Raw genomic sequence first — 14,498 nt, 5'->3', positions numbered from 1 at the left:
ATGAACAGAGAAAAGGACGAATCAAAATGAATGACTCTGGTGACAGTGTACAAATCAAAACCTTTTTTAAGTCAGGTGTTTACCAAAAAAATTTAAGAAGGACTTCATTGAGATGTCAACTGAAAAGTAATTGAAAGTAATTTTGACAGACCACTATAAGATTTTTGACATATAATTCAGAAAGAAGTTTAAAAACATTGAGTAGCTCTGCATAATAAAACTATCATTTCCATTTACTTATTTAAGTGAGAAAGTTTTCTCAATGTTTAAATCTGTAAGAATAAAATAGGAATAGAATTGATGCTAAGCCATGACACATTCTAGTTTTAGGTAATGTTTACTCATGGAAATGTGATTTGGGAAAAACAGCCCTAATCATCTCATTGAGATACATTTCTAATAAAATGTTACAATTTGTGTAATTAGCTTTCAAATTTTGTAAGAGTGTAATATTGCTTTGAGCAATTGTATATCTGTAAATTACAATGATAACTTAATCCAGGAGAGGATTTTTAACTTTTATACCTTTACGTTTATGTTCATGACAAAATTTATTTTCCACTTGAAAGTACAAATTTTGATGTATATATGGTGATAGCTTAATCAATAGAAGACTTTCAAGCACATAAACGTATAATATTTAGATACAATTCCATGGGGGAACTGAAATAAAAAAGCAAGTCCAAAAATAAAAACATAAAATATCTGACTATTAAAAGAGTATTTTTCTTCAAGTATTTTTTAGATGGATGATAGTGGGAATCAAACTATTACAGTGTTTAGAATCCACTGAAAATATTTAAGAGAGTGATGTTACGTGTTTATTTTAGAACAGCAATATTTAGAATATGCCAAAACTAAAATCCTTTACAATTGTTTTGCTTTATGATGAAAAACATTTTGGTTGACAACTTAAAATGTGATGGATACATAGTTTAACATTTTATTTTAGAGTACACACTATCAAAAAATTACTTACGACTTACTGCCTTAAGGCAATCAACTTTTAATCTTCAGCAGGGATCATTTGATGGACTCAGACAGAACTGTGAATTTAAATTCCAATGAAAACCCAGGCTTTGCCTATTCTGTAAACATCTCAACAAAAACCATTCTTGTTCTTGTTTGGCATTTTCTCTTTCTTGTCCAGCTGGGATCCAAACACTCAGAAATGAGTAATAATGGGAAAAGATTATACACTCTTGAATGACTCATTCAAAGACCTTTATAAACTTTGTATATAGACTTGTTTTAGAAAAGAATCATTTGGGTGAATTCTGGTTTGTTTAGCAAATGGGAACTGCAGCACAGTTAAAAGAAAAAAGAAAGGATGTACAAATGGTACAAAACCATCACTGCAGGACTTTTCCTTCAAAAACCACTTCCCTGCATTTGTAATACTGGGAAACATAAAAAGAAACACATTAAAAAATGTTGAAGTCATCACTGAGTCTTTAGCTTCTTGATAATAACATCTTTTGCTTTTATTTAAGATATATTTTCTCTTGGAGATTCTTTACTTGGGAGACAGTCTTGCACAGGCATGCACAAAATCAACTCTGAACTTTTTTGAAACCTATTTTATTTTTTCTGGCCATTTTCAAACTCCACAACTTTATTTTGCATGATATATGACTCCTGCACAATTAGCTCAAGGCTAATCCAGTTCCTACTTCCTGTACCGTAATTGAAAATTCACTTAAGATCAGCAAAGTCCTACTTGCTATCACATTAAAATGATGTATTCCTCCCGATACAATCTCTCATACCTCTTTTCCATTTCAGCTACCCCATAAAACCACCTCTTCGTCCCCTGATATGCAACCTAGCTTTTAGAAATGAATAGAAAACCATCTCTGGCTGACTTTGAGTAGTACTGAGTCTCCTTAAACTTCTCACTCTGTTCCAGCATTGTGGGTAATGGAACATCCCATAGACTCTATTATTTGCACCTAGATCAGTAAAAATTTATCTGATGGATTTATAAACATCTAATAAGGGTGTATGTGATGCACAAGTAATACAAATTCTTATATACTCCCTTGGGTAATTTCCATTTAAAGTTCTGTATAAAGATATGACAGATTGCACATTAAAAGGACAAGCTAAGCAAGGAAAAGAATCTCTTCTGTATCTATTCATGCCTAACTTCCCATATATTTTTGACATTCCAAGAAAGAAACCTCAAAATAATTTTCCACTCACCTTTGTCCTTTATGATATCTTCTATACAACTGCAGAATATATAATGGATTTGTTCTTCCAAATTATCAATAAAGGTATTGAATAGAATGGGCTGTAAAATAACTCCCATGGGATGCATCCAGTATAAAAATCTTACATTGGCAGAGACCTGTCTAGCTCATTTACTGCTGAATCTCCAGGGCCTAGTACAGTGCCTAATAGCAAGTACTTAGTAATAGTGAATGAATGAAAATAAAGTGATGGATGAATATCTGGATGGATAGGAACTTGGTGGTTTTGACATCTTCTGATCTTTTTTTTAGATATGATCTTCTAGCCAGTAAATTAACCTCCTAAATGTATAACAATTGAGAACATAATATTTTATGTTTTTATTGAGAGCATTATGCAGGCTCTGGAGATTACCTGCATCCACGACAAACAAACTATGTAACTTGGGACAAATGACTTGAATTCTCTATGCTTGATCCCTCATCAATCAGACATTAACAGCCTCTCTCTTAGGCTTGTTGGGAGATGATATACATAAAACACTTGGCCTGGTTAATAGGAAGAATTCTGTAAGTGTGACCTATCACTTTTCCTATTGCATGTTTCCTTCATGTTTGAGATTAATGCCTAAGAATGTATCTGTAAACATTATCAGAATTACTATCTCAATTTTTGCAGGGACATTTATAATCACCTCTCTGCTAGCCATAAAATCATTTCATCCAAGCCAGCAGCTTGTACTTCGTGAGAGATCTAGAATGTAAAAATGTTCGTGCACATTAGGGTTTAAAGTTGTAAATAACCAGACCAGTCACAGTATAGTAAAAGAAGGATTTTAGGTTTCTTTGGCGAAACAAAAGCAGGTATAAAAAGTTACAAAGATTTTAGATTTTCATTCACAAAAAAAAAAAAAACAGTCATTCACATTTTACACTATACACGGTATAATATAAATACAGGAACGTATTATGTGCATTGTAATGAAAGAGGAAAAATTAAAACCTAATAGGTAGACACAGAGTTGTTCTGTGCTCTAGAACACCCAAAGGTGGATCACATTTAACGCAGCAACCAAGGGAACTTGCCTAAAGACAGTGTGTATGATTGTGGCTACTGTGGTTCCTTCTAAGTCAAAAGAGGTTCTGTGAAAAAGAATCCATGTCGGGTCTGCTCTTCTTCTATTTGCATTTTATTTGTTGTCTTCTCAAGATCATTCTAACTAAAATTAGGGAAAGACTCCTAAATGCTTTCTTTCCATTACAGGGTTTTCTTTAAACATTAAATTAAGTGGATAATGATTCAGAGTCATCTTCAGCATTTTATTCAAATTAAGGGGAGAAAACAGAGTGGGAAGAGATAAGGAGAAATTTGAACACATACACTCCACCTAACAGGAAGCAACGCCCACACTATTTCTATATATATGCTCCTTGCTTAGAATGGGCAAACATCATTTGCTGAAAGCTATACACTTTTCCACTCTTTTTATAATAAACACTTGATGCATTCTATCCATCACGTTATTTCATCAGGGACAGAGTACCTAGATTATATTGTTCCAAACTGTGTGAGGGAAGTATAAAGGCTAACACTGAAAAATAACTAACATACTATGTCGATGTTCAGGTTTGGGGTAAAATAACATCCAATAAATTAAATCAGTATGGCTTACTTCATTTATTTATGTATGCTTCACAGCTGCAGCATTCATACATGAACATTCAAAACTTTATAAAAGATTAAAATGGTTATATATACAAAATTTCTTTCTCTGAATGTGTGTTGTTTTAACAAACCCCCTCCCTCCAGAGCCCTAGGTCCATATCCATTTGAAATGTTGTTGATCTGTAATCTTGCAAGTTAGTGTTATAAAAAGCCATTAAAAAGGAGACCCAGTTGAGTTAATAATTAGCACTTTGACCCCTAAAAAATGCTCCTAGTCATAGAAAAGTCCTCCATTCAGGCCTTTCTTGTAAGTGAAGAAAAAGGAATGCAGCAAAAAAAGAGTTCCACGTTGCAGTCTCTAGTTCCGTTGGGATCCCATTAGCCAGCCAGGCTTCAGCATCACATGGAAGCCGGTTGTACCTAGGGCGGAAATGGTGCAGTGACCTACAAAACTTTGTGTTTGTTAATTGTCCAGGAAAAGCCATCCTCCATCTTGCTGACAAAGGGCAAGGGAAACCATTTCCAGCCTAAAAAACTACCAAAAGCAGCCGAACAAATGATTAAAGACCTGTAAGGCTCCATAATCATCATTAAATATGCCCGAACTCAGTGTGACTTTTTATTTTATATACAGGATTAAAATCAACATTAAATCATCTTATTTACATTGCCATTGGTGCTGAAATGGAGCTTTTTAAATAGTACAGTAGGCTGGTATACATTATAAAATGGTCTGCACTGGAGGCAAATAGAAAACTAAAGAAATTAGATAGTCTGGAAATGGTTACATTCTGCCCTTATTTTCTTTCCTTTTGTTTGCTTTCTTTTTGAATGCCAATACTTTCATTTAAAATGTTTCCGAGCACAGCAACCCAAAATGACTGGACGGTGGTCCAAAAATCCAAACCAACTGATAATACTTCTCGAGGTGATAGGAAAGGCACAGGAAGTTAGGACTTTGGCTGAAATGATGAAAACACATGTTCGCCATTTTAGGGATCAGCGCCTTGACTCTTGCCACCTCCTGCTCCAACGGTGATCATGTTTTGATGTATTTATTGAATTGTCCTTTGCTGATGAGGAATTTTTAAAGTATTTCTTAGAATAAGTCCTTTGGTATGCAGATGCTACATGGAAGGAAAGAAAGAAAGAAAAGAAAACACAACAATATTACTTGCTCCATACCCTAAACTACCAATACCGTAGCCGTAAAATGAGGGTGTCTAGTAGTTGTTATAGCATGGTTGTCCATTCTTTCTAAAGGACCACTTACGGTTCAGGCAGGTAATTTTAGGCATAGCCCATCTTCCATTTCCTAGGCAACGGATGGTTGGAAGGTGGCGCTGAATGAAACCATCTTTGCAGTGATATCTAATCAGGGAGTTGATTTCATAACGAGGTTTCATCTTTCCAAAGGTCTTGGCATTTTCTACAACAGGGGGCTGGCCGCAAGCAACTAGAGAAAAGTAAATTGGGTTATTTCCAAATAATCTAAGTATTTCTATTGGCATGAGTTTCTCTTTTTTTTTTCTCTTTCCTTCTTTATTATACCCAATCAAGCACCTTCAGCAGTCATTTAGATTAAGAAATTGAAAATTTTCAAGACAAAACTAAACAGTAAGCCTCTGGGCCTAGTTTGAATCTCAGATTCTGTATCTTGAATTGTGCTTTTTTTTTTTTTTTTTTTTTTTAAAAAGAACCATAGGGCATATGGTCCTACATTCATCTGTCCATTTGGAGGTGCTACTTTTCTGAAAAAAATTCTAAATTAAAAGGAATTTGGAATTTCCTGTCTCATGCCACCATGTGGCCTGTTGATGCTGTCTTCACCACCATCCCGATGTTTTTATTACCCACCTTCACTTCAAATAAGATTTGTAATAATTAACTATTATTGTCACTTCCCCGAAAAAAACTTACAATCTATAATAACATCATAGCTTCAAAATGTGGACAAAATATGTCCAAAATATGGATAAAATATGGACCCTTCAGTATAAATAAAATATCTCCAGGTTCAATTATGTTTATTTGCTCTTTTCTGTCTTCTGTACAGAGACAGGAAGCAAGTCAGGACATAGTATTCATGCTTCAATTTCGTAATTACCTTATAAATATAAATTTCAACTCTTAAGCAGGGTAAGTAAAGGTAAATCTTAGAATATATAACCATCATTTTTAACCCACAATAAAAAATTCTGTATATCAACAAACTTAGTGATGGTAGAAATAGTAAAAAGGAAATAGTAGTAAAAGAAACCTCACAATTTTGAAATTCAAGAAGCTGAGAAAATTGGTTCAACTGAATTTGTATTAATTTGTAATTTCATTCAATATTAGTGTACTTGTTTTAAATGATATACTTTAAAAACTAACTTTTATTAAGTGATTGTGTTTTGCTATATATCTCTAATAAAAATATAACTTAACTTCAATATGATTTCCCTAAATGACATTTCCTATCAATAGTTTACTTTAAGAATGCCATCATAAGGCCCACCTGATAAGCATGTCATATTCTCTCATGAAATAATGCAAATCTTCAATGGGAGGTTGATTACCAGAAACCTTGGTACCAAGATGTTTGGATGTCAAAAGTTCACGAATATTAAATTTATTTACGTATTCAAAAGGCTGTTTATAACCATATTCTTTTGAAATGACAAATGTAGGTTTAACTTAAATATTTAGTTCCTTTAATTTACTTCTGCCTGACAAAACAGCTTAGAATGTATTGACCCATAGCAAACAAAACTGTCTTTAATGAAACACAATCCAAGCATATATTTTCGTTCACATAAGAAATTGTCACTCAGATAGACATAACCTAAAAATAGATTATAAAGTCCTACTATCTATAACTAAGAAATTAGAAACGTTTGTGTATGTATTTGATTTTTACAAATTCCTAGAAGATAAACTGAGATTTCTATAATAATATGTCATTTTCAATTAATAATCTACACTATGTATATAGTTCAACGAAAACCCGCATCTGGATATCTACACTTCTTTTATTGTAATATGGAAAGTCTATACTAGAGTCCAGATACTAGCAAGTATCAGATAGAATGAGATGGAAGTGATACGGAAGGTTAAAAATTATCAATTAGATAACTCATTATACTTGATTCTGACTAATTAAAAGTTGTCTTTAAATTTGAGAGGAAAGCAATATACAGATTTCTTCCAAAACTATAAATGAAGACTTATTATAAAGTTAAAATAATTCAGGGAGTGTGGTACTGGCAAGGACAGGCAAACAGACCAGAAATAGATCCACATATATATGCTTGATATTTGACAGAAGCAACATGGCAGAGCAGTGGGGAAAAGGTAGTTTTTTCACTTGGACAATTGGGTATTCATATGGAAAAAAATATGTATTTGGTTCCCTACCTCAGAGAATCCATGGGAGATCAATTCTAGATGGTTTAAATATATAAATGTAAAAGACAAACTATAAAACATTTAAAAACAACATAAGATAGCTTTCTGACTTTAGGATAGGTAAAGATTTCTTAAGACACAAAAAGGTTTAAACCATAAAGGAAAATTCAACAAAATGAAGAACTCTGTTCACTAAAAAATGCCATGGGGAAAGACAAGCTACAAACTGGGAGTAGATATTTGCAACGTATAATTGTCAAGGGATTAATAACCAGGACATTTAAAAAAACTCTCACAAATCAATATATAAAAGAGAAGCAATCAAGTTTTAAAAATACACAATAGACATGAACAGAAACCTTACAAAAGAAGAGCTATCAATAAAAGTATATGAAAAGATATCCAGGGAGAAGTATCCAAGACAACACAAATTAAATCACAAGAGATAACATTTTATACCCACCAGATTGGCAAAAAATTCAAAGTCCATTAATATCAAATGTTGGAGAAGATGTGGAGTAATGGGACCTTTCACACATTGCTGGTGGGAGTGACAATTGGTACAACCACTTTGGAAAATAATTTGGCATTTTCTAGTGAATTTGATAGTACATGTATCCTATGACTCTGCACTTCACTCCTGGAAAAACACCCTATGGAAACTTGCAGAGATCTACCACAAACAAGTTCAAGAATATTCGTAGAAACATTGTTTATAATAGTGAAAACACTGAATGTAACCCAAATGTCCACTGGCAGGAGAACTGATAAATAAGATGTTATATAGTCATATACTATAATACTGCACAGCAGCCAAAACGAAGAAATACAGCTACATGCATCAACATGGATAAATCTCACAAACATAATGCTGAACAAAAAAAGCAATGCACAAAATACAAACAGTATGATTCTACTTAAAGTTCAAAAGTGTACAAAACTAAACAATTTGTTTACAGATACAAGCATATGTGATAATTCTAAAGAGAAAAGAAAGGGAATGAAGTCATTATCTATGGCTGGATTGGGGAAGTAAATGGATGGGATTGGAAGGAACCTGCAGGATGCCCCAAAGATGTGTAGATAGTATGCAACGAGGTGGTGTTTTTTTTTTTAAAAAAAAGTCTTTTATATATAATATAATCCTCCTTTGCAAGTATTTAATTAAAATGACCTAGGTCTGTATGTTTAAAGATGTCTAAAATATCTGAAAGGAAAAATAAGTGTCATTTATAAAAGTCTTCAGACATTTATAAAATTCGTAACATTCCCCAGAGTACTGATTAACAAAGAATTAAGTCTATACAAATAAAAATCAGACAGTAGGGAGATAAAATATATGAATCATTTTGTTTTGTTTTATTTTTCTCCTTTAATGAGGTAGACCTAATGTTTTGTAAATCTTTCCCCATTGGTAAATGTCTACCATGATGTTACTTTTGTGAATCCTTTTTAGATAAGGCAGTGGTTCTCAACCTGGGGCAGCTTTCCTCCGCTCCCTCCTTTCCCAGGGATAGTTGGTGATGGCTAGAGACATGGATGGTTGTCACAAAGCAAAGGAGGATGTGGAGTGGAGGAGAATGTTACTGGCATTCAGTGCATAGAGGGCAGAGATGATGCTAAACATTCTGCAATGCACAGGACAGCCCCAACAAGTAAGAACTGTCTGGCCTAAAACGTTAATAGTGCTGCTGCTAATAAACCCTGGCCCAGGAAAAAGCAACACGGGAAATAAAAGAATGTTTGGATCACAAAATGAAAAGCATGACTCCAGGGAACATTTGGAGATCTAAGAGGGCAAACATGACATTTGGATAAAGACAAACAGTTCTTTAAAGACTTCTTACACTAGAAACAGGGAAAAGAGCAAATAACTTGATTTGCTGTTTTCACAAGTTCCATCGCGTAAGTGCGGAAGTAACGTACATAGTCAGGAAAGCTGCTCACACATGAAAGATACTCAGAATAAATTCTGCTTTAGACAAGAGAATGGCAGAGTATAGTAGTCACAGATAACAGCTGAGTTTCATCTCAGCTTTGTGTATCTTACTGTTCTCTTTCTTTTGATAGAATTTCTCTAGTGGTGTTTGTCTTTCCTAAAATATCTATAGAGTGTATTTTTAGTTTTATTATTTTTATACTCAAAAATAAGTCAAATGGATTTTGCATTTTGCATTTGTATTTTGTATGTTTAATTGAGGTGGGTAAAATCTGGGTATAGAGATTAAATACTCATGTTCTAACACGATTATCAATTGCAAATAGGTTTATAAATTTTTATGGAATTCCTATTTTTTAAAGGAAGAAGTCTATACAGTGTGCCTTAGAATTCAAACATATTGGTCAATGATAAACACTTTCAAAAATCAGCTTTCTTAATTTTATCTGTTTAATATCAACTAAGCAATTCTCATTATATTATTAACTTATAAACATATTATAAATGTTTTTATTGTATCATATTTTGAAGGTATTCAACAATAGATACAGGGATGGCATTTTTGTTCTATGGTTTATGTGTACAGATGGAGCTTCTAAGGGAATGAGTGAAAAACTCAAATGTCTATAAAGACCAGGAACTTAACCAAAAAGGAGGAAAGGTCTGAATGAGGACTGCAATGAATTGGAGACCACAGTCCCACCAAGGGAGGGTGGTAGTTTTCAGCTGCAGTATTTAAACCACTGATAAATTTGAACATGGGCCAGATGGCACCAGGTGTTCTTTTTTTTTAAGTAAAAACTTCACATTATTTTATGATACATACCAGTTTTTTATTGTTGACAACTAATTAAAATTTTTTTGTTTCTTTAAAATTTTTATTTATTTATTCTACAACTAATTTTTTTTTTTTTTTAATGCTCTCCTCATCAAAATAAACAGGTTTATAGGCCCTTGGGCTGACAATTGTTTTTCTTAAAAATACTGCCAGGTAGTTTTTCTACATAAATGCTACATTGTTATCTTAAGCACTTGAAATCTAAGGTGAACACATTACTGAAAACAAACTTTTCAATTATACTGAAAAAGTAAACCATTCCAGAGCAATAAGAGATACCATATGTGACAACCAGCTTATGTCTTAATGACATTTGGGCTTCCCTGGTGGCTCAGTGGTTGAGAGTCCGCCTGCCGATGCAGGGGACACGGGTTCGTGCCCCGGTCCGGGAGGATCCCACATGCCGCGGTGCGGCTGGCCCCGTGAGCCATGGCCGCTGAGCCTGCGCGTCCGGAGCCTGTGCTCCGCAACGGGAGAAGCCACGGCAGTGAGAGGCCCACGTACCGCGCAAAAAAAAAAAAAAAAAGACCACAAAGAATGACATTTATTCTTCCTGAATTTACTTGATAATTGAAATGCAGATTAAGTATACATTATTAATGGAGTAATCATTACCTGTTCCTTTCTTGCAGGTATAGGTGAGATGGTAATTGCAGGGAACATCATTCCACTGGCCATTCTCATGCCATATAATTACAACACAGTCTTCTCCAGCAGAAAAGAAACTATCTGGCTGATTGGGCCTCCAGTTCTCATATTGCTGTAAAAATGGAGGGAGAAGATAACTATTGACAGTCAAAGAGAAGCATATTATAAAAGCGACGGTGCCATTACTGCACGATTAAATTAGAAGGGACTCAACAATTTCTGTTGAACCATCTAGCTGAAATAATTCTGGTGGTAAAGAAAAAGATTTTTACACTCTTAGTGGAAAATGTATATATCTCAAAGTCTCTCTTCAAATATATATATTTTTTCCTTTGGCGATGAGATATATCTAAGGAATCAATGCTCAATTTAAGAATTTTCACCATGTCATTATTATTAATTGTAACAGCATTAATGGAAGTGGAACAACTAGAGAAAAAAATTCGTAATCTCGTCACTCTAATCTGTCATGTTTTCTTCCAAACCTTATGTGCACATATAATTTTATGTAGAGGTGATTATAATGCAATAAAATGGTCATTCCTTCTTTTATATTTTTACCACTATAAAGTACCTTTGTCTTATTGAATGTAATTGTTTTCATCCAAATTCTTTGCTATGTTGATATATATATAAATTGATATATTTGCTATATTTATTTTTCTGTTTACCTGATATACCTATGCCCATCATTTTATATTCAACCTTTCTGAGTAATTCTGTTTTAGATATGATTCTTATGTGCACCATTCAGTTGTGTTTTGCTTTATGATCTAATCTGGAAGTTGTTTTAATAGGAACATTTATCACATTTATGCATATTAATATACAAGATAATACTTTAAAAATATGTCTTACTATAAATATATGTTTGCTTTTCTTTAATGTGTGTTCAGATAATTAAAAGGAATTTTATTGACCTGATGTTTTTCTACTGGTTACCTTTATATCTACATCTTTAGATGATACCTTTTGATTCCCTAGTTTGAGCAATGAGATTTAACCAGAAATATCTTTTGCCTTCCATCACAGTAACACATGTCTTTTATTCAGCACCAGTAATGAATGAAGCCCTCTTCTGGTACTTGGTATGCATTATCTCTTACAGTAATCCAGCAAGACTGGGAATAACTTGAAACTTAGCAATGTTAAACACCCAGGACTTTTAGGTTTACATTCAATTTTTTGTTGCCTTAAAATGTGACCTCCATATCAACCAATAATTATATGAAAAACATAGTCCTTATGCCTATTCAAAAATAACAAACTTTAGTGAGATGAAAATAATATTGGACCATAAATAAGAGAGAAGCTTTCTAGCCTCCGGTCTCTTAATTAGAATGTGATATGGGACAAGTTTGTTCATTGTCTTTCTGGCTCAACTTGGGTATCGCTTTCCCAATATGCTTTGCCTACTGTCATGTTTAAATCACATCTAATGCTGACCAGACTGGTGGAGACAAATTTCCTTCATATGAAAGAAATACGTATTCAAATTTATGTGACAATGGCAAATGTGACTGTTTCTTCTGGGACTACAGATCTATTAGTCTTTCCTTGAATTAAATTTAAAATAAGTCTGTGTGTAGAAAACAAACTTATGGTCACCAAGGGGGAAAGGGGGAGGAGGGATAAATTGGGAGGCTGGGATTGACATATACACACTACTATATGTAAAATAGATAACTAATAAGGACCTACTGTATAGCACAGGGAACCCTACTCGATACTCTGTAATGACCTATATGGAAAAGAAACTAAAAGAGTGGATACATGTGTATGTATAACTTATTCAGTTTGCTGTACACCTGAAACTAACACAACATTGTAAATCAACTATACTCCAATAAAAAGTAAAAAAAAAAAAAAGAACCAAGGGGGGGAAATGAGTCTGTGGTTGAAACAGTGAGTCAAGAGATTTTATTTGAAAAAGACAGAGTCAGAGAAGAAAGAACTGTATATGAGTTAAGGCAATTGTTTCCAATTCAGAGCACGCCAAAAAACAGTCCTGCTAGTTACTCCCAAAAGCACCATGGTCATCTTGATGTCTTTTAAAAATGTATAATAAATATACTAGAGAATGGCTCTAATGTTTCTTTCTTCTCAGAAAATAATGCGGTTTTTAAAGCTTTAAAATATGGTAAAAACCTAGATCTTTGATAAAATAATTTGTGAGAAGAAGACCTTAAGTTTGAAAACCTCAGGATTAAGAGACCTACTTTTCCCTCAATCTCTTTGCTTAGCTTTGCTTTGAAATACACCTCAATCATGCCAAAATTAAGATAGGGGACAAGAGACCTCTGCTGTGTAAAGAAGAGTCTCTGAAAAGTGATAAAACTTCAAAGAACCAAGGGAAGCTTAATAAAGACTTTTTTTCCAAAACACAGAATTAAGGGTGTTTTTAGTTCTCTGGTGGAAATCCAGAAATTATATGGATTTAAATTCAACTCTAGTAGCCTGAATGGTACCACTGAGCTACCCCCTAGGTGGCCCTGGGAAAGATGCTCAGAGGACCGTACTCACCAAAGCACTCTGTCTGGCAGGTCTTCCTGCGACTGGGAACTGACATTTGATCTGACCTGGGTTTCTAATTATTTCTTTATTTTCCTTTTCTTTGCTTATTTCCCTTTCCTTACCATCTCTTACCCTCCACCCACCAAGTCTTATTTTTTGCCTTTTTTTTTTTTTTTTGGCTACCCTCCTTTAATAGATAACAGAAAAGGAAATGGAGTAACAATGCAGATATAAACGTCACATTCGGCCTGCTGCTGCTGTATGACTAAGCTGTCTTTAACAGATGAATTAAAGCAGGATAAAATTAAAAATAAAATTAATAAAGAATAAGAATTCCTTAAAACTAACAAAGATCTAAATTGAATACTTTTTATGGTGAAAGATCCCAGAGTTCCTCATATACTTAATTTGGATTTTGGAGCTCAATACTTTCTAGTTTACTTTCTAACTAACCTCTTTCAGGAAACCAGTGAATGTCCTCAAAGGTGGAAAATTTTCCAGCATCCCAATACCATGTGTAAACTGTACAATGCTCCCCTTTCCTTGGCCTTACCACACTATTCATCTCCCTTATTTGCTTTATTTTTCTTCATAACACTTATTACCTTCTAATATCCTATGCATTTTACTTACTTATTATATTTTTTCTCCTTAGTAGAGTGTAAACTCACTGAGGACAGGGATTTTGGCTTCTTTTGTTTACTCCTGTATCCTCAGTGCCAGGAGCTATGCCTGGCACATAGTGGTGTTGTTTAATAAATAATTTCATATTTAGAAATAATGAACCCCAGAGTGTGCTGCGCTCCTCCCTATCCATACTTGCCCCTGATCGAAGATGTTGTTTGCTGCTGGCAAACAGCAAGCAAGACAATCACAAAGTCAGCAGAAGTAAATAACCGGTCTAGAAAACAGTTAGCAATACATACCAAGGGCCTTAAAAAGTTCCTACCCTTGGGCTTCCCTGGTGGCGCAGTGGTTGAGAGTCCGCCTGCCGATGCAGGGGACACGGGTTTGTGCCCTGGTCCGGGAGGATCCCACATGCCACGGAGCGGATGGAGCCTGTGCTCCGCAACGGGAGAGGCCACAACAGGGAGAGGCCCGCGTACCGCCAAAAAAAAAAAAAAAAAAAAAAAAAAGTTCCTACCCTTGGACTTCGTAATTCTACTTCTAAAATGCTATCCTAAAAAATAATCAGAGATAAGAACATTTTATCTAAAATATTACACTAGCAGTAAGTGGGAAAAATCTATAGAGCAAATATATAGTCAATAAATCATGGTATAACCAGACAAATGGGACATTATATAA

At 34.2% G+C, this 14,498-nt stretch overlaps 1 protein-coding gene across 4 annotated transcripts in view; it reads right to left on the bottom strand.

Annotated features, from left to right (window-relative positions):
* Positions 1-3,858: 3,858 nt before the first annotated feature.
* The window catches only part of VCAN (versican), a 113,026-nt gene continuing 102,386 nt past the window's right edge, over positions 3,859-14,498 (bottom strand). For all 4 annotated transcript variants that reach the window (XM_065874034.1, XM_065874036.1, XM_065874035.1 and 1 more), the window contains 3 exons: positions 10,644-10,788; positions 5,135-5,317; positions 3,859-4,988 (listed from right to left, as the gene is read on the bottom strand). In XM_065874034.1, coding sequence (XP_065730106.1) covers positions 4,861-4,988; positions 5,135-5,317; positions 10,644-10,788 — 456 coding nt within the window. In that variant the 3' untranslated portion in view covers positions 3,859-4,860. The remainder of the gene's footprint in view (positions 4,989-5,134; positions 5,318-10,643; positions 10,789-14,498) is intronic.

This window comes from Phocoena phocoena, chromosome 3 (genome assembly GCF_963924675.1).
Source record: "Phocoena phocoena chromosome 3, mPhoPho1.1, whole genome shotgun sequence".
Taxonomy (NCBI): domain Eukaryota; kingdom Metazoa; phylum Chordata; class Mammalia; order Artiodactyla; family Phocoenidae; genus Phocoena; species Phocoena phocoena.
This window is presented reverse-complemented; position numbering and strand designations above follow the sequence as displayed.